At 40.0% G+C, this 24,342-nt stretch overlaps 4 protein-coding genes across 6 annotated transcripts in view; 2 read left to right on the forward strand and 2 right to left on the reverse strand.

Annotated features, from left to right (window-relative positions):
- LOC109480097 (NADH dehydrogenase [ubiquinone] iron-sulfur protein 6, mitochondrial-like) overlaps window positions 1-1,787 on the reverse strand; it is a 3,631-nt gene extending 1,844 nt beyond the window's left edge. Inside the window, exons 1-3 of the mRNA XM_019782252.1 lie at window positions 1,611-1,787; window positions 1,380-1,433; window positions 865-987 (exon numbers count right to left, since the gene is read on the reverse strand). Coding sequence (XP_019637811.1) covers window positions 865-987; window positions 1,380-1,433; window positions 1,611-1,772 — 339 coding nt within the window. The 5' untranslated portion in view covers window positions 1,773-1,787. The remainder of the gene's footprint in view (window positions 1-864; window positions 988-1,379; window positions 1,434-1,610) is intronic.
- Window positions 1,788-2,041: 254 nt separating this feature from the next.
- LOC109480035 (thiosulfate sulfurtransferase/rhodanese-like domain-containing protein 2) lies at window positions 2,042-7,180 on the forward strand. Its single transcript, XM_019782178.1, has 8 exons — window positions 2,042-2,213; window positions 2,593-3,063; window positions 3,748-3,870; window positions 4,386-4,494; window positions 4,705-4,820; window positions 5,182-5,340; window positions 6,064-6,202; window positions 6,675-7,180. The coding sequence occupies exons 1-8, from the start codon at window positions 2,130-2,132 to the stop codon at window positions 6,893-6,895; spliced, it is 1,422 nt and encodes a 473-aa protein (XP_019637737.1). The 5' UTR covers window positions 2,042-2,129; the 3' UTR covers window positions 6,896-7,180.
- Window positions 7,181-7,200: 20 nt separating this feature from the next.
- LOC109480024 (cell division cycle protein 23 homolog) lies at window positions 7,201-13,680 on the reverse strand. Its single transcript, XM_019782167.1, has 10 exons — window positions 13,498-13,680; window positions 12,947-13,135; window positions 11,822-12,021; window positions 11,135-11,327; window positions 10,558-10,735; window positions 9,803-9,948; window positions 9,154-9,263; window positions 8,602-8,776; window positions 8,040-8,159; window positions 7,201-7,491 (listed from the first exon to the last, which is right to left on the reverse strand). The coding sequence occupies exons 1-10, from the start codon at window positions 13,678-13,680 to the stop codon at window positions 7,264-7,266; spliced, it is 1,722 nt and encodes a 573-aa protein (XP_019637726.1). The 3' UTR covers window positions 7,201-7,263.
- A 209-nt stretch (window positions 13,681-13,889) lies between these two features.
- Window positions 13,890-24,342, forward strand: part of LOC109480021 (tyrosine-protein phosphatase non-receptor type 11-like) — a 23,218-nt gene continuing 12,765 nt past the window's right edge. Inside the window, exons 1-5 of one of the 3 annotated variants that reach the window (XM_019782161.1) lie at window positions 13,890-14,027; window positions 15,779-15,901; window positions 19,516-19,710; window positions 20,262-20,424; window positions 21,051-21,068. In XM_019782161.1, coding sequence (XP_019637720.1) covers window positions 14,014-14,027; window positions 15,779-15,901; window positions 19,516-19,710; window positions 20,262-20,424; window positions 21,051-21,068 — 513 coding nt within the window. In that variant the 5' untranslated portion in view covers window positions 13,890-14,013. Of the gene's footprint in view, window positions 14,028-15,755; window positions 15,902-19,515; window positions 19,711-20,261; window positions 20,425-21,050; window positions 21,069-24,342 lie in introns of those variants that run through there. The other 2 variants (XM_019782163.1, XM_019782162.1) reach the window with 2 other exon arrangements.

Below are 24,342 nucleotides of genomic sequence, written 5' to 3' on the forward strand. Positions count from 1 at the left end.
CTTTTGCAAGACTATGGCCAGAAAAACTTAGCCTGGGTGCCATCCGATTTGTAATGGCAGCCCTGAAAAATTTTTTTGGGGGGGTTGCCGTTACAAATCGTACTGCCACCCAGGCCAAGAAAAACTTATATGGAGGATAGATTATAATAACTCTGATACAGAGACAAAAGCTTGATTTGTTACAATATTATGATTATAGATTAATTTTTCAACTGACAACAGTCATACATTGTCATTTTGCAGTAGTTTCATAAACATTTCACAGTCAGAGTTTAATTTTTTGCATCTTGTTATTAATTGCAATATTTGTTGCATATCGTTTCTCATTTGTGGCAAGGAACAAGATTTCTATGGGAACAGGTTCATTTCAAGGCACATGTAGTAATAGACAGATTTACAAGGTTTCAGAATACTGAAACATAAGCCTTTGTGTCAGTAAGAAGTAAGGCCATGTTGATTTGATGGATGACATCCTCCGGGAACCCCTAAACTGATGCGTGCGTGCGAATAAAAAAAAGTTTTGCAAAAAAAAAAGTTGTTTCCATTATGAAATCGACGTGGTCATGAGGGTTGAACAAATGGGACAGAATATGGTTTGGTGAATAATCTAGTCTTCAAGTTCATTTCTTTACAATTTCATCTTTTTTCGTTTGATTTTGGCATTCTACGACATTGGTATAGTTTTTATTTATTTTTTTGTAACTTACGGTATATTTTTGCTCATTTTGCAACTGTTTTGTACGATTTACAGTAAGGTTGAAAACTTTTTTTTTTTGGAAACGGCCGAAAATTCATGCGCGCGCGGATGTCATCCATATAATCAAATCAACATGGCCTAACCACAGAAAGAAAATCCGTCCTGACCAGGTTGATGTAGACTTTAGGATGTCCCAGGGCCCCTCCACCTCCATCACAACAGGCGATACTGCTGGCCACTTCTATAGGAGGCTCCTCATCCACCAGGTCAATGGCAAAGTGGGGGTTCACCTGTGGGAAACCAAACAAAAATGGTAAGAAAGTAAACAAATACTACCGTGAAGTATCCTGTTAATACACAATGGCAATGTAAATATGTAACAATATGTCCTGTATCAGCTTGAAAGTTCATCTGAGTTGGTAAATTAAATTATGAAAAATTTAAACTGTTCTGTTAATATGTCCTGTAAACCGTAAGATATTTATAATACTGTGGTAGTTACTGTACATGTGAAAAAAAAAAACAATGTGGGATTGTGTTAAACCAAGGTTTACGATAAAACATTTAAAAGATTTAGAACCTCCCCGCTTAAACAAACATTACTAGTAACTACCACAGTAGTAAGTAATTATGATGGAATCCAAATACACTATCAGGATAACAGCAAGGGCGATTTTCTTACCTCCTTCTTTGCGTCTATGAAGCGGACTTTTCTGTAATCATTCTCCTCGTAAACCTGCAGCAAGAGTCATATCAATATGAATTAGTCCAACGTCTCTGACAACAATATGGATCAAATCACAATGATTTGAAAGCCTATGTTCCTTTACATGTAGAGTCTATGAGTATGACTACGGATGCTACTTGTGGTACTAGAAGGTCATCAATCTTTACGTCACTTTGCTCTCCTTACCTGTCCTGTATGGGTGACTCTTTCCGTGGCCCCGGACGCTAGAGTTCTGTTACATCCTCTCAGAGGAGAAACGGCGTCCTGAGCGGCACAAGAAGGGCGCAGGAGGCCCAGTCGAGCCCCGGACGACAGGCGGACGGCTCCTCTCAGCACTAGCGACGCCATTTTGGGTGGCAAAGGTGAACAGAATAGTTCACTATTTCCAGAGGGGGTTATGAGATGTTTCCAGTTTTTAGTACAAACCCGATCGTTAAAAAACCGTTAAAAACGACACTTAAAGTCACAAAAATACTTTTAAAATTTTAAGTATTTTATAGTAATTACTTTGATGATTACAAGTTATGATTTATCTTACGATTTTGCTCAATTTTATAGATATTATTATAAACTGAACCCCCAGCAATAGTTGACATTACCCAACCGGCATTCTCGTAATCTCGAAGTCCACGACCAGTTGCTACAGCCTGTTCCTCCTATTTTACAGGCTTTCCTAAGGTTCACCCTTTTTCATCCCTGGCCACCATGGCGCCTGTTACAGAGGCTAAGGGAAGTCCAACCCCGCGTGTCCAGAAGGCCCGTGTTTTGCGCCAACTTGCAAAGAAACAGGTTTGTTCCAAACAGATCTTTGGTGGCTTCTTTCTTCGTCCAAGTGGCTGCAAGTGCAAGACAGTATCAAATTGACCAGGCTGTATCCATTTGTCATCCATAGGCTGGTAAAAAATAAGATACGAGTGCAAAAAAAAAGTATGATAAATTGCCTAAACGCACGTCCAAAATTAGCCGTGGTGACTCTTGACTCGGGTTTACATTTTTATTACCCTCTTGATAGTCCAAAATATTATAAAGCCAAAGTCTTTATTGATATCCTTTGGTTGGAAAACAATATTTTCAATAATTTAATCTAATTTTATTTGAATATTCAACTAATGATGATTACCTATTGTTAACACAGTGTGTTTCTGACCTCTTTTTTTTTTGAACACAGGCTTTTGGTCAGCTGGTTAAATCATGTGAACTTCACCCAGATGTCAGTCAACAACCCACGTGCCCCGCTGCAAAGAAATGGAACTGTTGTGGAGAGACGTTTGACAGCATGGCAGACATTTGCAAACACGTTTCACTTCACCATCACAACAAAGTGGAAGAAGAAGCTACCAAACTTCTTTCTTCTCTTCACATGAGTGACATAGAAATCACCGAACAGCCAAGAACTTCGGATTTAGTAGAAGACATGTCAAAAGACTCAAAGAAACAGAAATCTGAAGAAGGGAATAAGTCACAGGAGTCAGAAGAAGTGGCATGGTTGCCAGATGTTTCTAACGTGGATTTAGGAGACCCAAACGATGAGAGAAGTGGTCTGGTGACTCTGTTCTATAAGTACTGTGAAGTGGAGAGGCCAGAGGAGTTAGAAGTCTGGCAGAGAGACTTGTGTACGAGGCTGAAACTTACTGGAAAGGTATTATGATAATGATTTATAGTCTGTAGCAGATGCTACTGTACATAAGTCACACTCCTATAGCTAGTGGCCCACAAGACTTTAGTTAACCATCTCCAGTTATAAGTCACGTTAAAGCATTAAGTCACTGGGGCCCCCTTGTCTGAAGCCCATACCATTTCCCTTCAGTTCCTTGAATTGAGTGGTTGTTGAGACAAAAGTTTGTGTAACAGTGGGGTTCAAGCACCACTAACTGACCCATTCCAACGGGCCCAGACCTGTTTGAGTAGTGGTTATGGTGCTGGGGTTGTAAGCTGGCTGCCTGGGTTTGGTGCGGGTTCGATTCCCGGTGTGGAAACCAGTGAAACACAAGGAGTGAGGAGAAACAGGAAAACCCCTGACTCCCAGGACACCTGGAATCAAACCTGCGCCAAACCCAGCTCAGGCAGCCAGCTTATGACCCCAGCACCATAAGGCATAACCACTACTCCAAAAGGTTCTGGACCCAATGGACTGAGTCGTCAGCTAGTGGCGTTTGAATCCCACTGTTACACAGTCGAAGTTTGTCTCAACAACCGCTCAATTCAAGGGACTGAAGGGAAATGGTTGGTAGGGGCCAGATGCATTGGACTGGGTAAGTTAGTGGCACTTGAACCCCACTGTTACAACTGTACAGTATGTTTCTGTGGATAACCCCCTCTCCAGGTGCGAGTGTCGACTGAAGGTATCAACGCTACCGTGGGTGGGTCCAGTCAGGCTGTTCACCTCTACATCCAGGCTGTCAGGGAACATCCACTCTTCTGTCACATGACTACTCAGGAATTCAAGGTCGGTGTGCTCTAACCACAAAATACATTCCCCCTCTGGTACCATACACTTAGTTTTCATACTGGTCTATTGTTCCTTAGTTAATAATAGTTAGATAAAGTTAATGAAAGTTGTTGTAGGCATAGCAGACAGAAGGTTTTGAGACTGTCGTTGTCAATGTTAGCCTGTGTGCCAGACACAGTATAAAGGCTAGCTCCTCGGCTCCAGGGCCTACATGTCCCCAAGGAGATTTTACCACAGATCCCACTCAGTTAAATCTAAGACTCTGAACTACAAGGTCTAAAAACAAGGGGATGGCCTGTACTGTGTATTGGCCCTGATACAGTAACAGTCTGGCATCTAGGCTAACATGGCTTGACCAGTGCTATTGTTTAACAAAAATGTTTAAATTTTTGTTCTTATTTTACCAAACAAACCATCTCAATACCTATACATTTGTACTCATTTGTACTAACAACACTGATGTCTGTTTCTAAGATTAACTGGTTAGTTCTTGGTTTTTTCCATTATATCAGTTGAGTCCTGGTAGTGCCAGACATTTCCATGGAGGTTTGAAGGTTGGAGTGTACCAAGAGCTGGTGCCGATGGGGGTGGACCCTGCCTGTGCCAGTTACAAAGAAGCAGGTCTGAAACACTCTGATAACTTCCATATTTTGTACAAATACTTGAAACAAAACTACATCATTTTGAAAAACGTTATGTCCTATGACTATAACTAAGTATGCTCTTAAATCTGTCTGCATGCAAATTTCTTTCAATGTTCTATTACCTTGTTGGGAACATTAGAAAATATCAAATTATGATGCTTTATTGCTATTTTTTTTTCATTTCAAGGAGTCCATCTGAGTGTTGATGAGTTCCATGAGAGGTTGGAGAGACACCTGCAGACTGAAGATGACAAGGACAGGACTGTGTTCGTGGACTGTAGGAACTTTTACGAGAGTAGAATTGTAAGAGCCACATTTAAACTATTTTAGCTATCCCCCCAGCAATAGAAAAAGTTGACATGATAGGAATCAAGGGCAACAGTGTTCCTATTTGGCTACAACTCTTGGCCTGGTATATTGAAAAGAAAAAAAGTATATTTTCAAGTTCACAGCAATTTGTTTTTGACCCAATATCAACATGTTCAGTGGGTATTGCTCACTACAGCATATTATAAAAAAAAAAATGTTCACAATTTGTTATGAAAATGGACTTATTGTCTTTTAAATGCTGCATCTCATTCTGAGTATCACACAAGGAATGAGAGATATGTTCAATTCCATTGCATCATGAAGAAAATCTGTCAACATAAATGTATATTTTTAGGGTCACTTTCTGGGCGCTGTGGCTCCAGACATCCGGAAGTTCAGCTACTGGCCAGAGTATGTGGATAAAAACACAGAGTTCTTCCAGGACAAAACTGTGGTCATGTTCTGTACTGGAGGGATACGGTGTGAGAAGGGGTCTGCTTACCTCAAGTCAAAGGTAAAACAGTTAACAAGACTGGCAATAAAAACATACATTGCCATGGCGACGGTGGTTGCTGTTAGGGTTATTGTTTGCATGGCACTGCCATCATTTCAGATACAGTGCACTCCTCCCCTGAGTGTATAGTGAACGAGCCCCAGGGTCACAGAAAGTAGGGCCATCCGGGCAGAGAGGTTTTCCCTCGGGTTTCCAGGAATGTGGGCATAGATGTGGGTCAGAGACATGCCTGTAGACATTCCATTCCTGTGGACAAAATGCCTGTACCATTCCTAGAATTCTTGCAAACTGCACACAATACTGTACCATTAGGCTCCTCCCTGAGATGTCGCCAAAAAATCTTCTACATGTGCTTCAAATATTTGGGCTGTTAGTTGTAATGGTTGTTTTGTTGATAAGCAAAGTAAATCTCTAGATTGATTGTGATTTGTATGTTATAACAATAGTAAAGCTAAATCCATCTTGAAGAGGAAAAAAAGATTTTTTGCTGCCCACTGCACTGGAGTCTGCAAATGACCTTGGTGTCTCAAGGTTACTTGAACTTCTGAAGCTTTCTCATTAATCTTAAACATGACTATAGAACATCAAATCAGAGTGAAACATTCCTCTTGGTTTATACACTTCATAGTTTTTTTTTCCTGTTAATTCCAGAAAAAACTTCATTGTATATAAAGCCATGACTGAAATATCAGTAAATCACTTGTTTCTCCAAACTCTCTCCAGGGAGTATGCAAAGATGTACTTCAACTTGAAGGAGGTATCCACAAGTACATGGAGAAATACCCCAATGGGTACTTCAGGGGGAAGCTCTTTGTCTTTGATGATCGCTACGCTATACCGGCCAACAGTGACATTGTTGGAAGTGAGTGTGCACTAAAAATCTCAGCAACTCATTAATATTAATATTCCTTTGGAAAACATAATGTTATGCTTTTTTTTTGTCACCAGTTTTGAGTTTACAGAAGGAACACAATTGTTTTTACTGTTTCTTCTTCTTCTCCAAACCAATAAGGTCAATGACCTGAACCAGATGTCTGTCACCATGGTAACTGTGTTGGGTTACACCATGTTGCAATTTTATAGCAGGAGGAGAGATTTAGACTCCTGTCTGACCATATATATGAATGTGTTTGAGTAAGAATTAACAGACCAGACCATATGTGAAGGTAAACATTATACATTTGCTTTGCAAATGTTACCAAATGTTACCTTATTGTAGTTTATTGATGTAACCCTTTACAGATGTATCTGAATCTTATCCATTGCTTTCAATGTTGTTGGTCATTGCATCGCTAAATGTTTACTGTGCAGTGTCATATCATTTTCTGTCACAGGATGTTTCTACTGTAAAGAGGCGTGGGATGAGTACAAGCCCTGCAGTAGTGCCCACTGCCATCAGCTGGTTCTGTCATGTGACAGGTGCACTGCAGCTGGTTGGACCACCTGCTGCAGGGACTGTCAGCTGCAGGCAGCCGGGGCCTCGGCACGGGGTGTCCGCTGCAGGGAGGAGTGTGCCTGCACGAAAGGACGTCGCAGAATCCCAGTGGAAGTTTGACCCCAAATTCTGGAGATAGTTGCAGATGTGGAGACTTGAAAATGGCTAATATGTCTTGTAGCCAAATGGAAATATCATCTAAGTGACACTGATTGCTTTAAACTTGGAAAGTATGTACATGTAGTATGTTCTTGTAAATCTCCTGCTGTAAAGAATACCAATCACAACACATACTATTACTATGTTGCAATATCATTAGATATATTTCTTTATGCTTGTACAGTGTACATGTATCTCTAGTATTGTTATTCTTGCTTGGATTAAATTTTCATGCAATTTTTCATAGCTAACAAACCTGTGTTTGTTTTTACAATCTGCAAAATATGAATTACGGGTACGTGAAATACAAGATCTGATATCACTTCAATTTATGAGGTAAAGGTTAAGTTCATAGGAGGGACACTGCTGGTGGGGGTGGCGGTGACTGGTGTAATGGCAGGTCGCGGCTCAGCGATGCTCTGTGACAGACTGCTGTCGTCTCCCTGGCTGGACCTCAGGCCTGAAATCTGCTGTAACAACGACTTCCCCTCCTCCCTCGTGCTGGCAAAGTCACAGCATCGGCGAGCGTAGAAGGTGGCCTGGTCCAGGTCCTTGTGCTATGGGTGGTGGGTAAAAAGAAATATCACAATTTCTGGGCAACAGAGAAATGTATTTAATATATGCCAGAGATGAAGGCACTAAGGTCTGTACACAAACCATTTTTTAAGAGCAGCTGCATGCAAATTGATTAGGCTACTTTCAGATATAAAAAACATCAGTTACTGTTACCTAAGGACTTTACCTTGACTTTGAGGTACCGGTACTGGTATATGTAGTAGTCATACAATAGAACTTACTGAGCCAGTAGGACTTTGCCTTAAAATACTTGTTAGCCAATAGGACTTAACCTTGAGAAAAAGGTTGGCCAATAGTACTTCAGCTTGAGACTATGGTTAGCCAATAGGACTTGCTTTGAGACACTGGTTAGCCAATAGGACTTTACCTTGAGACAAGAGTTTGTTAGCCAATAGGACTTCACATTGAGACACTGGTTAGCCAATAGGACTTTACCTTGAGATAATGGTTAGCCAATAGGACCTCAACTTGAGATTACATAGCCAATAGGATTTTACCTTGAGATAGTGGTTAGCCAATAGGACTTTACCTTGAGATAGTGGTTAGCCAGGTAGCGGTAGGCCTGACACTGCTCCTCTACATCCACAGTTCCCATCATCTCAGACTGTTGCACAAAAGCCGTATAGAAAGCTGCTGCCTGCTGATCTTCCTATTAAGAAATATGCGAAAAACACTTAACAATTTGGATATGTTGGAAAACTCTTGTCACAGTGTTTCTCTCAAGTTTATATGATGTATTTCTTTATAGCCACAAAACAATTATAAGTTATATTCCACTATTGATAGCTACGAATGTAGCCTGATTTCTGTTTCCTTTTTTCCCCTGAAAATTTCTAGCTCTTACAGGTAAAATTCCCTTTTCTCCTTTTCTTTAAAACCATACAAAACACATTCAACAAGGAGGGGGGGGGGGCTACAGGTAGAACTCTCAGGCACTTCAGACTTAGCGCTCCCAGCCCCAAGGTCAGACAACACAGCTCCTGTTCTGAAACAAAAGAAGCTTTTGCTCGAGTAACTGTTTTTGGGCGTACATTCAATAAAATCCTATTCCTAACTGAATACCTGTATTACCTGTGTACACGTGTACTCACCTTGATTTGTTCGTGTAACTTTGCCAGTTTGACCAGCGCCATGCCCTCCTGGTCCACCACGGAGTATGCACGCCAGTAGCACTTGATGGCCTCCAAGATCCGTTCCAGTTTCTCGTAACACTCGCCCAACGCCATCAGCATCCGAGAGTCGTTTGGTCGCAACTGGTGAGCCTGCCTGGAATTCAGAGTTTCAAATCATAAATAACTTAATTAGAACTAGAAAGGTAACAGTTGCAAAGCAAATGCACAATGTTTACCTTCGCATATGGTCTGCTCTGTTAATTCTTACTCAGACACATTCATATATATGGTCAGACAGAGTCTAAATCCCTCCTGCTATAAAATTGCAACATGATATAACCCAAAACTAGTTACCATGGTGACAGATGTCTGGTTCAGGTCACTGACTTTGTTGGTTTGGAGAAGAGGAAACAGAGCAAAAACAGTATGTTTTCCAGACTGAATTAGACTGGAGGACCAGATTAATAAGAACTGATTACCTGTAAAGTACAAATTGAAAAGGTTATTTCTGACTGCTGGAAAGTGTCTTACCTGTAATAGTACAGACAGTAGAAGGGCATTTTCAGGATCTCGTAAGTTTGACCCAGTCCATACCATGCTCTGTAGTCCCGACGATTTACTTCAATAGCATGTCTGTAAGCCTGAAACAAAGGGGAGAAATCGCTGTTTATAAGAAGGCAAATGATAAGGTCTCAAAGTCAAAAGTATCTTATTGATGAAGACTTATTTCTGCAAAAGCATTGAACTGTCTCTTTCACTCTACTGCTCAACCTCATGACCAATACTAATTGAGAACCAACAGGCTACCTAGAAGTGTGAAGGTTAGATAAGCAAGCAATTTTCTAACTGGTCTTTCTGTCATTTGACGGAATTTTGCTGCTCATGAAGGACAAAAACTTTGCCCAATACATCATCTTTGATGGACAAATATCGGCACGTAAAGATATGGAAAGAGATGTCATTAAACTAAGCTTAGTCTACCAACAAAATTCACCCCTCAAAACACAGGAAATAACGTTTCAGAGGGTCAAGATTTCAAAATTTTCCTAGGAAGCAAGCCCCCCTAGAACTATCACCTCCTGGACTATGCCTTGCACCTTCAGTGCTTGACATGAGTTTACCTCAAACAAAATTAAGATGACAGAATGTTCCAGGCTGGCTGGAACACTGAAGCACTGACCTGTATGGCTGCTGAAGTGTTTTTCATCTCCATGTACTCGTGCCCCATCAGTGTCCAGGCTGACAGGTAGTTAGGGTTCAGTTTGAGTGCTCGTTGGAAGTACAACACTGCCTTCTCATGCTGGCCTCGCAGACTGTAGTAGTTCCCTAGAAGAAACAACACATGGGTCAAATTAATTACAATTTGCAACTTGCATGCACACCTGTTGAGGGGTGCACATAATTTTTGACTGCACATGCACCAGTGTAACAATTCTTTTAACAGTTAAGTCTGTAGTTAGTTTGTAAAAAGCTATACCTTTAGTACATTCTCATTTTGTGTAATTATGTGTGTTTGATACCATGTGGTTTGTTTACATGTACTGCTATTTTGTCAATTTGCATAATTATGTTTACCGAAGGAAAACATATTGTTTTTGCTCATATTGTTTTTGTTTTGTTTCCTCTTCTTCTCCAAACCAATAAGGTCATGATCAATGACCTGAACCAGACATCTGTCACCATGGTAATTAGTGTTGGGTTACATCATGTTGCAATTTTATAGTGGAGGGATTAAGACTCCTGTCACCATATACATGTATATGAATGTATTTGAGTAAGAATTAACAGAGCAGACCATATTCAAGGGTAAACATTATGCCTTTGCTTTATAAATGTGACCTTTTTTGTACTTTTTAAAACCTGTAAGATTAGCCATTAGGCTAAAGGGTGTTGGAACAAACAGAGCTCTGAAACAAAGTTTGAAAGTTTACCCACCGATGACACAGCATGTCTCCACCCTGAACTTGTCGACCTGACAGACGGAGTGTGCCAGGTGGCTAAGCTCCGCCCTCATCTCCTTAACATACAGCAGGTTGGAGAGGGTGTCCATGTTGTCCAGTCTGTAGGGGTCCTCTGCATGTAACTGCTTCAACAGGTCAACTGCAGGCTCCACCTAGTGAAGGAAACAAATATTGCACCAAATTCAGCTAAGATTTCAAAGAGTAAATGTCCATTGTCTACAACTTTCTTGGTGTTTGAAAAATATGAAAATCTTACTATTACTATACTAAGTAGGCATGTCAATTTTACAAGAAGTCTAGCAAATAAGCTTAGAGGTTGACTTTTTAGTATCCCAAATTTGTATTGACAGTTATTAATATCACTTTACACTTTACACTCAAATTTTAACAATGGGGTGGCACAAGTCTAGAACTAAAAAGGGTAGCATGCTCCTTTCAGAAAGTAGAACATTAGCTATTCAGCATAACAACAGTAATTTTGCCGAATAAATGTATACATATGTTGCAAACTATGACTTCTTTACAAGATATACTTGAATGTTACATGTTACCTGTCTCATGTTATGGTAGGCATTAGCAGTCTGAGCTTTCACCCATGTGCTGAGAGAGAACCCCTTGTCTGCCAGGCCTTGTAGCTGTGTCAGGGCGTCTTCATTCATCTGCAGCTCCAGGTAGCAGTGGGCCATGAAGAACTGCTTCATCCAGTGGTTGGGCAGGGAAAGGGCCACCAGGTTAGCTTTGTCACTGGATCAAAGAAGGGAAATATTTTGCGTCATTTTTAAGTTAATCAGTTTTTGCAGTCACTTTTCTATCTCTGAACACTCCCTGGCATTGCTATGTGCATCATGTTGCTCAAGGCCAAACTCAACTCTTGATTTTTGCAGTGCTGTATATATATAGTTGCTGCAAGGAACACTACTAGTACACTATAAATCTGATATATGCCTGAAGCCTCTAAGGCCACACTTATTTAATTCTATGGATTAAATCTATGCGTGCATTGATTTTTACTTGTTCTCGACAAAAAATAATGACTGCTACTATATCTACTACCACAAATTCACAATACCAGCTTTATGTTCCTGTAGTAACTAGCAGCATTTTTCTGGTTGGAATTTTTTTTACTTGCCCGCACATCCAAGTTTAGGGGTTTTCAGAGGATGTCATCCATCAAATTAAGTCAGTGTGGCCTAAATAAAAACAATACAACCCTTGCCAGCACCCCTAGCAGCTCTTACTTTATGAGCATGGCGAGCTCCAGCCAGGCTCCCCAGTGGAGTGGCTCCTTGTTGATGGCAGACAGAAGAGCGGTGACGGCCTCCTGTTGTAGCCCCAGCCTCCGCAGCACCACACCGTACAGGTACAGCCCGTACCCGTCCAGATCACTCTCCTTCTGCTGCAGCTCCTCACGCAGGGTCCGCAGCCAACCACACTGGTCCTGCAGTGCAGACAGACATCTCTGTTGTAGGCTATGTTTTTACGGTTTGATTCCTGACAGAATCTGATCCAATTAACATGATAACAACATGATAATACTTGAAAATTGACTTGAAAATACATGAATAGCTGACATTATCTCCACTGCTTAGACTTAGTTCCTCCCACTGCTATTGAAACAAAAACTGTACAGTTTTTAGTGACAAATACGCAGATCTTGCCACATTGGCGACACCAAATCTATCCGAGTCTTCATCAGTGTTTTGACACAGTATCAATGATTAATCCGAAAGGCCTGATTTGCTTTACTCCACCGTACACGGAGAAAAGTTGTGTAAAGTGCCTTTCCCTAGGGCACAACATTGGGCATGTCAGGGAATCAAATGTAGGATCTGATAATAATAATAATAATAATAATACCTGGTACATTACATGGCTAGCTGATTAGTCTTTTGGTTCGAAACGTTCGTGAACAGTGGGGTCATGTGGCGTAATGTGTAGCAATGTGTAGCCGGCAAGAAGACACATGTCGGCTCAGCAGCAGGGACAGCACATCTGCGAGATATATGCGGCCGCGTCTTAGCAGCTAGAATCGGCCTTGTCAGCCATCGAAGAACACATCGAGTGAGAGAGACAGAGAGTCAACAATGAGGGACGTCATCTTCGAAACCGAAGGACAGCCTTAAGCAAGCAAGCAAGCAGAGCATTTGGCTCAGAACCAAGAGGTCCCAGGTTCAAACTCTGCCATGTCACCAATCTTGTGCCCTTGGGACAGGCACTTTACACAACTTTCATGGATGGAGGCCTGGCGAATCTCGTATTAGCCACGGAAAGGCAGCAGAATCTTCAGCTAGTTGAAGGCAGCTGCCTCAAAATGAAAGAAGTAGAGGATTGATTGTCAAATATTTCCATCCATGTGAACTGACCTGTCCAGCCTTCAGTGGACCGAGGCTGTCGGCCATGGCGTCCCCTCGTCTCTTCTCCCCGCCCATGTAACGTGCGTACATGCAGAGGAAGTATGCCTTCCGACTCGTACAGTCCCGTAACACGTGGGCAGCGCGGTCGTACTCACGTATGTCGTAGTAGGACCGCGCCACATTGTAGGCATCATACTCCTGAATACATGGAAACAAATAATTTGTCGGTGAATTGATATTTCATGTTGCAACTAGTTATATAATAATATTCTTTTTTTTGGTATACTCGCAAAAAGAAGTAATTTCTGCATAACTGGTGCGTTGGTGTTTAATTTATTCCAGGCACTGAATTTGATTTTGTAGTTGTTCAAATTATCAGACTAATTTACATGTACAACACTACATCATGTAGACTAGACTGCAGTTGATTGAGACATAGTCACGCATAACGTTACAAGTCAAGTTTAGTCAAATTAATTGCGCAACAATTGCGTTGGATACAATGTATTGCTACATGAATTATGATGAATATATTTTTGAGGAGAGGGGAGGGGGGCTACCTGTAAGAAGTCCGGGTCGTCTGCAGGAAAAGCGGGAAACTCCCCGGGTCCGAGGGGCTTCAGGGCGGCTGACTGTTCCGTCAGCCACTTGGCGGTCTGCACCAGGCCCCTGTCCCGGCACTCTCTCACCGCCACCACCAACTCTTTCTTGGCGGACATCAGGTCCAATTTCTGGTCCGCCATCTTCAAAGTCTCCCGCCCGCCATGCGATGTCAAACGTAAACAACATTTTTCACATCTTAGACATTCAAAAACGTACACCGATACATAAAAGTTATAGCAGAATTATTTGATTATACAGTGTTATTATTAGATATCAACAGATTTGTTGTAGTATTTGAGGAAGTTGACTTTGGGGTGTGCTGATATTTATTGCGTTTAGCGGCGTTGAAAGTTTTTTTTAGGTCAGAGGTTGCATCGCGGGAACGAGGCTGTGCAGTTTGTCCATTTCCTGATGTGAACCAGGCTGACGATTTTTCTCACATTTCGCAGTTTTTCACGTCTCCAAAAGCTAGAATGGGGTCTAGAAGGTGAGTGGCAACATCTAGGATGTATACAAATCACTGACAACTTTCTAGTTTGTTGTAAGAGCTCTGGGGGAGAGAAGGAAGCGAGGGTTTTATGCTGGAGACTTGGGCGTTACGTTTGACAGATAACACCCATCAGAACCGAAAGTTTAATATTCCGTACGCGAAAAGAAGGCAGCCTTGAAATCAAACAAATCTGGATGTACAGAATAAAGCTAGATCTAGCCGCTCGGTTTGTGAGGATAGAAAGGTTGCAAACAGGATTGAAATCGTTTGACGAAGTGTTAATTGAATGTCTAACTTTTTCAATTACAAAGTTTCTAATTTTTACAACAATACGTGCCATTATTTGTGCTGGGTGTGGTTAGTTGTGATTTTGTTGTACGTGATATAATTCACGAACAGAGAATATTACTTGTGATAGCTTCTTTTCCTTCTCCTTCTTGGAAACCCTTTAACAACAACTGAATGGCAAATATGGATTATGAAATTATGCAGACATATGAATTATGATACACAAGTACAAGGAACTACTATTAGCATTCACTCAGAAAGCCAAAGACAAAGGACAACCTTACGTTTTTTTCCAGCATTGACACTAACTTAACCCTTAAATTTTAAAAATACTTTAGATCAATCTCATTGCCAGGGTGAAATTTTCCTGGATATGCCCAAAACCATGTTTTTTTTGCCTGTACTAATTATCATTTGAAAAGATGGTTTTATGAGCAAGTATGTAACAAACTCAGATATTCAGATAATCAGAACATTCAGAAACTTGGTAAACAGGCCCTGAATTTTCTACCCCATGCTGAACTAATTGGTACTAATGGGCTCAGCAGTGTTGCTTATGGTATGAATAATGGATGAAGTCAGTGCAAATTACCTGCAACGTTGTCTTAATGAAGTGGTGCTTTTTACTTTGTTCCAGAAAAACTGGAATTACAGCCAGTCGTAGTAGTGTCATCAGATAATATGTCGATTTTATATGATAGAAGACTAGTCCTGCTCTGTATCAAATTTTAGCCTTGTAAACATAATTCCACATAGCATAACATAGAATAACATAACATAAGTACTTCCTGATTTTTTCATGGTACTTTTATGTTACAGTTTTCGCTGTCACTTCTGTACTGCAAACTTATATATCATTACCCTTAACAAGTCAGTCACCGACTTAATAACTGCAATTGCACTTAACTGTAAACATATAGTTCCTTGAAGACCTCCATTTTTCTCAGACGGTAAAATTTTGCTACTGTGAACATAAAGTGAAGTGCAATAACATTTATTTTTGCAGTCACATTTCCTTGTTCCTTTACAATGATTGTGGAAATATGTACATACATGTGTGTCACTTAACTTAAGGATCTGTTAACTTATATTAAGGATCTGTTGAAATGTTCAGTGTTCGACATTTTCAATATTGCAGGAAGAAAATTAAGCAGCCAATTTTGCAGACTGAAAAAATCAGGCTAGGACTAGGAGTTTAATGGTATCGGATTTTGTGTTGACTACTAACTTTCTAAATACTCCAGGAATTTTACATGTTAAGCGTTTTTCAAATCGCATATAAAATGTTTGCCAACATACAATTTTGTATAGGTCCAGACTTGTAAATGTGTATTTTGAAGAAATTATCTCTGATTTGCATCTAACAAAATTTGACATTCTGCAATATTGATGATTATGCAAATACATACATTTGTATCATTATAAGGATCTGTTTTCATGTTTGATGTTCCCCGCCCCAGGTGGTTTCACCCCAACATCTCGGGGATCGAGGCAGAGCAGCTTCTCCTGGACCGGGGGATGGACGGGAGCTTCCTGGCCAGGCCCAGCAAATCTCAGCCAGGCGACTTCACTCTCTCTGTCAGGTATTTATGTTTACCGAAGGAAAAGATATTGTTTTTGCTCATTTTCTTCCTCTTCTTCTTCTCCAAACAGTGACCTCTGACGTGACCAATGACATGATATGTTGACGTCTGTCACCATGGTGACTGGTGTTGGGTTACATAATGTTGCAATATCATGGTCTGCTCTGCTCCTGTCACCATATACTAGTAGTACATGTATGTGAATGTGTTTGAGTAAGAATTAACAGAGCAGACCATACATCCGAAGGTAAACATGCATTTGCTCTGCAAATGTTCCTTCTCTAGTTGTTTCTTCATTTTTGGCTGAAGTCACAGCCAAGGCTAGTATGAGGCAAACGTTGAGGCTAATACGAGATGGGGGAATGGTGTCTTGGGTTCCTTAAGGTGCGTAGGGTATGGCTTTCACCAAACAGTGGACCTGTATTAACATCCTATCCAAGGGATGTCCCTAATCGAAGCTACATTTAGGTACATGTACATGAACTAGTACTAATTTTCATCAGTATGAAGTGATGAAATAGTTGTAACTGACTTTCCCAAGGGCACAATGTTGGGGTATGTAGGTGGATTTGAACCCAGGACCTATCAGTTCTGGGCCTAATAATGCCCTCGTATACCATTACACCATTCAAATTCCAATGCCACTCTGTCAGGTACTGTACATTCAGTTACATATTTGCAACACCTGAACCAAGTAAAAATCAAGCAGTCAGGGTGTTTTTGAGTTGGGTTGAAATGAGGGAATGCTGGTGATTTGGTGCAAGTGTGCTGATTTTAACCATGGAAAATGGATCTGGAATGCAAAAACTGCAATGTTAAAATTCCAGATTCACAGTACACTTTACTCAGTTTTAGTGTGACATTTGTGTTGTGACCATCTGATTCTGAACAAATGAAACACCAGAGGTGAGTAGAAGCATGAAAATCCCTGACTCCCGGGACGCCGGGAATCAAACCCGCGTAGAATCCGGGCAGCCCAGCTAATAACCAAATGCCCTAACCGCTAGGCCAAAAGGTTGGACTGGGTTAGTTAGTGGCTGTTACACAAAGCACCTAGACAACGTTGCAATTTTCCATAATTTCAACATCTGCTAATGATACATGTACATGACATCTGTATCTGCAGCTATTCAAATTACTTGAACCAAGCCAAATTTCCCACAGACCTGAAACAGTAACACAGCTGTGTAACAAAGGAAAGTGCCTGAGGCCTGATCACTAAATCAGATAAAGCCTTTCAGTACTGCCAAAGTCACATTAAGCTGCGGTTCAAATATCAAGGGTGCGGAAAAATCTGTTTCGTGCAATAACTCTACAGAAAAATAAGCCTGATTTTTACAATATTCATGCATTCAGACTGGAGGAAGTCTTGAAAATGAAACTATGAGGAAATACAGAATTGGATGCGTAAACTGTTTTTGGCTGGATTTATAGGTGTTCTATCATGTACTGATAAAATGTATCAATGTTCATGCACACTTGTTACAACTTTCAAGAGGAGAAGGAGAGAGGAATTGTAGTTGTAAGAGGTTGAATAATACTGACAGCTCCTTTGATTTGCAGAAGTGTTTTTTGTGAAACTGCAAGTAGCTCACTTTTAAATTGAGGAAGTGTCATGCCTAAATAACTGAGACATATTTGTGTTGTTAGGGGTAGAAAGCTAAGATTACTTTCCCTAAAGTTTACAGTTACTGAACTTCCTCTTGACACTTAGATTTAACTTAAAATGACAGGAAACTGACAAGTTGCAATTGTGTGTTCTCTATTAATCAGAAGTTTTGTTTCCTCATAATTTTTCTCTCGTCTGCATATAATTTTGACACAAAGTAAATTTTGATAAGATTATGACTTTTAGAAACTTAGTCTACATTGTAGTTAAATTAGTATGATATATAGTAAACAACAAATGCCCCTGTAACCTAACATTTTGTTAACAGCTTTTAACTTTATAGTTAATTTTATAGGAATTTTATGAGGAAGGTTAAACTTGAACATCAGATAAAAGTATGATATTCCACTAAAATTGCAGGTTCAAATTCCTGGTTGTGTTTCTTTGTATACTACTTGTTTGACTGCTTTAGTGTGCTTAAATCAGAACAGCTACATAAAAGCATACAAAGTCTAGAGAGCATATTTATTCAAAGTCTAAGAGAGCACATTGAACTCTGAAGGCTTACGTGCCGTCAGTAGCTATTTTGGGAACACTACCTCATGACTATGAGCTAAGAAAGCACATATTACTAGAAAAGCTTTATTCCAAGAAGGCATTACTTCTTTTGCTTTTTTATGTTTAGCTCCTTTCAGAATTACTCTCCAAAGGCACGAGGAAGTCAGTGTCTTTGGAGGACAAGTCAATTCCTTGTTATGAAAAATTTTTATGTTGAATTTATATTCATGAATCTTTCCATGGAACAATCTTTCAATTTCTCGGCTCCCAGACTTTAATTAGAAATTTAATTAGAAAGCTGTTATACAAGCAGTGTTTCCAAATATAAAAAAATTTCCCCATTTTTGCTTGAGGTTACCTGAGTTCATCAATGAAAGGCTGTTTTATATTCAGTTTTGACAGCGTCCTATTATTTATCTGTGATATAGGTGAATTTGTCGTATCTAGTGGCAAATAATGAGTATTGATATGTATATTTCACATTGTTACAAAAAACTTATATCATTTGTATCATGTAAAATGAAATTATGAAACTTCTTTTCTGATGTTGGATAATTATTAAGAGGGAATCACATGGTTGTAGCACCAGGCAACCTAAAGGCTGTCCAGGTTGCAACCATAGCTGAAAAACTCTCAGCCATAGATAACAATGACATAATAGATGATTGTTTGTTTGTTTGAACCATTCTTTATTTGTGAATAAAGGCCGCTTTTCTTCGAAGTCATGAAGGTTGAGTTAAGGCCTAGGAAAAAAATGTTTTTGTGTTTCTTCCATGTAGGCTTGTTTCAGTTCTGAAAAAGTTTGGGTTGGTAGGTAGAAATTATCTTTTTTTTCTTCAACTTGTGATCCAAGTTATATTTATATACTTATACAGTACAGTTTAAGTGAAACTTGGATGAGGACACTTATGTTTTCAATTTCAGTGTTGGAAAACCAATTCTACAACATGGCATCACTCAGGTATCAGATCATGGAGCTAGAAAAGGTCGATCAGCTTGAAAAATTTATGTCCCTTGCAGGGGTCCACCCCCAAAAGGCTATGGTCGGAAGTTTTAGGGTCGATTGGGAAACAGGAAACACAACATTTTTTTCCTAGGCCTGAGGCTCATTTTGTATGATACACAGAGCAGAAACACAGTCAAACTAAATATGATATTTCCGTAAATAATTTCATCAGGTTGATAAACACTAAAGGTGTTGCATAGTTCATAGTGCACTTAAGCTAGTTTTTTCTGTTTACAATGCACTATGAACTATGTAACACCTTTAGTGCACTATACACCAAGTAACATCTAGTGTCAGTGCACAGTAAACCAGTCAGAATTGCCCTGATGAAGATGACAGAAGGTCATTGAAACTTCGGCTTGAAGAAATAAATGGTTGTGATAAAAAGAACTTATTGGTTGTGATAAAAAGAACTATTTAAATCTGATATTTCTTCCCAAGGCGCCAGAGTGAAGTCACACACATCAAGATCCAGAACACGGGAGACTTCTACGACCTGTATGGCGGGGAGAAGTTTGCCACGCTGGCAGAACTGGTGGAACATTACACGCAGAACCAGAACCAGCTCCGGGAGAAGAACGGAGAAATCATCGAGCTCAAGTTTCCTCTCAACTCTGCTGACCCCACCACGGAGAGGTCAGGAAACGGAGAAGTTTTTCAGTGCTACATATAACTGATAACGTTACACGTAATGTTTCTCTTTTGTAATCATTAAACAGTTTGCCCCTGTCATATGATATACATGTACATGATAGTAACTGTTGCAGCATGCTGGAGCAAGGATGCTAAAAAGGTAAATCCATGCCTAAAAAGAATTCCAAGTATGAATGAATTAATGTTTATTTACGTCCTTACAAGTCACAACATAAAGTAGCAACTTTAATTGGCTGAAATGAAGCATAATTTACAATACACCAACATTACTATTATTAAACTTAGTAATCTAAGTAAATATCACTTTATTATTGAGTAGATCAACCAGGTATGGAGTGTCTAGTAAGTACTTTTGTTTAGTCTTCTGCTACATGTACACCCAGTACATGGCCAAGTGCAGGTTAATTGTAGGTTGACATCCGATATACCTGCACAGCTCCCATTTTACCTAGTGTGTATACTAACCTGCATATGCAGGTGATATTATAAGCCCAATGCGATAGGTACTACTTTTCTTGAGTCTTGTTCCGTAGATGGTTCCATGGCCACATCTCTGGGAAGGAGGCCGAGCGTCTGATGATGGAGCAGGGCAAGAACGGGAGCTTCCTGGTACGCGAGAGTCAGTCCAAGCCCGGAGACTTCGTGCTGTCTGTGCGCTGTAACGACAAAATCACCCACGTCATGATCAGGCACCAGGTAAGTTCACAGCTGTAGCAGTTTACCTGGTCTTGCATGCACTTGATAGCACGTCGGCAGAACGTACTGCGCCTGCGCAGAACCCTGGATTTTCGCGGTTTTCGGTGGATTTTTGGTCAACGTTGCATCAAAATTTTGCCTGTTGCAGAGGATATCTTTTCCGACATATCATTTGAAAACTACTGTAGGAATGTTAACCTTATATGAGCAACTATAACCTTATATGAGATGTTCTGCCAAAGTGCTATGTACAATACATTACGGGTTTTGCGCAGGTGCAGTACGTTCTGCCGACGTGCTGCACTTGATATTGTACAGATCCTTCCATTTTTGGCAACACCTCAAGGTTGGATTCTTGCAGTCCATGTTCAAAATTTCTACTATCCAAAACATGGACTGCCAGCATCAAAGGATGGCAAATTTCAAATCAAGCCTTTCAGTTGATTTGATTACAGGGCTTGATTATTATATTTAATACAGTTCATTGACTATAACATTAATCTCATTTTGTTTTCAGAAACCTGGCCATAGATTACAAAAGAACATAATTTTGTTTAGATTTTGTGCCCTACTGATATGGAGAGATAGCATGCTACCAGTGGTAACCCAGTCTTTGTCCATTTCAGAAATTATCGGCATTGGATGTGAGTATCTGTTCAATTGGATACCATTTCATTAACATTACCAAGGGCCAGCTCCTTAACTCACCCCTACTATGTATAACCATCCATTCAGTATCAGCAGCAAGAGTTGGGTCTCCAATAGACGTTCACATTTCTTCAATATTGGTCTCCTATAGATGTTGAGCTTTCAATATTTTGAATAATCTGAAAACTGGACTTTCTACACAAGTAGCACAATATAGCTGAGAAAAATGGCATGATATCTTATTTCAAAAGTGGGATTTTTAAAGATTTCAAAGTGGTAAATATCCTTAATGTGCCAATGTTAAAAAGACTGGCAACTCCAACTTCTGCTGTTGAATGCAACCCTAACACTGGCCAGTTTCCTCTGCATGCCTCTAACAACCTAAGGGGTCATTATAATTGTGAACAAGTCATCTTCAACTGACTTGATAAAGTGGTGTATGTACCTTATATCTCTTTTTGTTTCCTGCTCTTTGATTGTTACAATGGACAAATGTCGATATTTCAGAATTTGGAAGAATTCAGAATTTTCATACTTTAGAACATTATGATATGAATGAATGAATGAATGAATGAATGAAACTTTATTTTCGTGTCGTGTGCTTTCCCGCGCCCAGCCCGTGTGGGCTTATACGACACCGATTCAATAAATCATACATAAACAAAAGAGAATCAAAGGTACAGATAACAGAATCCAAACAAAATATGAACACAAATAAAGGTAGGCTATATACAATAATGGTGAACAGAGGGAACTCATAACAGATCGTAAATGCAAATAAACAAATCTGTACATAATGAACCAAGGTCTCACAAAATAAATACAAGTACATAAGGTAAATCAAACATAATAAGAGAAAACAAACGTGCAGAAGTAACAAAATTATTTGATATTTGAAACCCTACTGTTAAATTTGTTACAGTCAATATGCTGAGAAATTTGACATATGGCAGTCCTTGACATTTTTACATGCTTGTTTTCAGGCATTTCAGTTGTTTTAGAATACCACGTGGTTTATGTTTAGCCAGACTGATCTCGAATTAAACTGCTTTCCAGATTGTTTTTTTTTTAGGGATAATATCATAATGCCTATTTGTCCCTTTGATGCATATATACAAAATGTATTGGTATCAGATTAATTTTTGTATGACGCACTTAGTACGTCAGTGACATGTAAATGCATTCTTAGGCTGGAAAAACAAAGTATATAACATGCTGTCAGACTGATTAAGTATTTGAGTATGCAGGGGTTAAAATACTTTTTTTTTCCAGGTTGCCCGGGCGGCAACCTGGGTCAAAAGCCAGGTTGCCCCATCAGGATTTCAGGTTGCCCCATTTCAAAGGAACTGGATTCTTCAAATCTGCTACCCAATATCCATTATCCTTTCTTTTTATCAATTAATAGGTTTGTTTATCAAGTAGCAAACACAACAGCTGTCAAACATCATCGTTTATTCAAAAATGCTACCTTCACATCTCCGACTCTGAGCCAGAAGAACTGCTGGTTTCATCATCTGCCTCATCCTGCCTGGGCCTTCTTCCATTAACACCCAGAGCTCTCTCAATATGACCAATCCACCTTGTACTTAGGGATGCGGACCTTAACCCACGTTCAGGTTCTGGACTCATAACCAGAGGTTTAGGTTCAGGTCCGTACCTTATGATTCCGGACCTAAACCCATGGCAATGCAGTTACACCAGCATAACTCGAGCAACTTGGCTAAATTAAGATGAAAACTCTTTAATAAATACTTCTATCAAAGAGTCAAAGACAGAAAGATTGAAGTAAACTCAAACTTGTCTTGTGTTATTCACTGGTAAGTTCTGACACAGCCGTGCAACTACTGAGTACTGTTAGCACCCTTAATTTTGAAAAAATTGGGCATAGGTTCCCCGGATGACCCCTAACCGGGGGCCAACGGTGCTTCCACAAGTTCAACAAGTGAAAAATACATGATACAAAATGTACATGTATTTACTACCTGGAACTTGGAGCAAGTAGGTGTTACCAACATCTTAATAAACTAAACCAAATATAACTAAGCTAGTAGTAGTAACCCTATCCAAGGACATTATCTTGTATAATGTCTCTGCCCTATCATATCCCAAACAAAATCACATATTGACACAGCTGAACAAATAAAATTGTGATTATGTCTATGAGACTCCTACTCAAAAACTGGTAGGCATGATCATATTAAATCTCTAATGTCTAATATATGTCTAATATATGTCTAATATATGTCTAATATATGTCTAATATACTAATATATGTCAAGTCCTTCACAGCATCCAACCGCACATTCTAAGAAACAACTATTATATTCTGAAGCAAGAAACCAATAAATTTGAAAAATTTCACAGTAATGTTTGAAAATTAACCTTCTAGAAATATGAGTGAATTTTTATTTCTGTTGTTGCCGAAAAATAATTTCATGCGTTTAAAGCATCGTTTTTATAGCACATTGCAATGTCCTGTACGTTTGGATGCTAACTTGACCTTTGACCACTTTTGTTGTCAACATGTGTCGGCCATGTTGGCCATTATTTCTCAGTCTTTCGAGCTGGTTTTTTGGACAAATTTCAACCGTTTTAAACATTTCACGGCCTCAAAAACTCATAAAACGGGGAAACTAAGGTATAGTTGTTATTTTCATGCGTGACATTTCTTCTGGGGATGGATTATTTTTCCGCGGAACCGCCGAAAACTTCACGCGCACAGCCGGCAGGATAGCGGCTCGATCCACGCCGCTCGGCCGAAGAAAATTCGAATGACGAACACAATTTATCGGGGAAATATTGGAATTAAATCCCTACGCGCACATGCTAATGGGAGGCGAAACGCCAAATTATCAACACCCGCTGTTATTTGAGTAGAGGGACTGCTCACGTGCAGGCCGGCAGGCCGAGGCGGGATGTTATCAGGCGGGACCGCGGCACTGTTTATTTCAGAAGCCGCTGGCCGTAAACCCAGCCGCTGTAAAAATAACTTGCGCTCCGGGCAACCTGGCTTTCCGAATAAGTCTCGCACAGACAAAATTACTTGCGCGGCGAGACTGCGAGACCGGGTATTTTAACCCCTGGTATGCATCAAATACATTATTTTAAGTTAAAACATTAAATTAAAAAAAAGCAGGATCAAAAGTAGCCGCGGCGACTGTTGCAGGGCTTCTCTTGCTTGCAGTCTTTTACATTAGCCCTAACAACAGTCGCGGAGCGGTGCATTGGGCCAAATGAACAAACATGCGTTTTACCGTGCCGGAACACTTT

The sequence above is a fragment of the Branchiostoma belcheri genome, unplaced genomic scaffold, assembly GCF_001625305.1.
Source record: "Branchiostoma belcheri isolate BF01 breed outbred unplaced genomic scaffold, Haploidv18h27 scaffold5, whole genome shotgun sequence".
NCBI lineage: Eukaryota > Metazoa > Chordata > Leptocardii > Amphioxiformes > Branchiostomatidae > Branchiostoma > Branchiostoma belcheri.

Bases quoted from the DNA above. Each gene is read 5' to 3' on its own strand.
- LOC109480024 (XM_019782167.1), bottom strand. From the start codon at position 13,680: ATGGCGGACCAGAAATTGGACCTGATGTCCGCCAAGAAAGAGTTGGTG. The intron at 9,264-9,802 runs GTCAGTGCTTCA...CCTTTGTTTCAG, and splicing joins ACACTTCAGCAGCCATACAG to GCTTACAGACATGCTATTGA. The intron at 7,492-8,039 runs GTAAAGTCCTAT...CACCACCCATAG, and splicing joins TGGCTAACCACTATCTCAAG to CACAAGGACCTGGACCAGGC.
- LOC109480035 (XM_019782178.1), top strand. From the start codon at position 2,130: ATGGCGCCTGTTACAGAGGCTAAGGGAAGTCCAACCCCGCGTGTCCAG. The intron at 3,871-4,385 runs GTCGGTGTGCTC...CCATTATATCAG, and splicing joins TGACTACTCAGGAATTCAAG to TTGAGTCCTGGTAGTGCCAG. The intron at 4,821-5,181 runs GTAAGAGCCACA...GTATATTTTTAG, and splicing joins ACTTTTACGAGAGTAGAATT to GGTCACTTTCTGGGCGCTGT.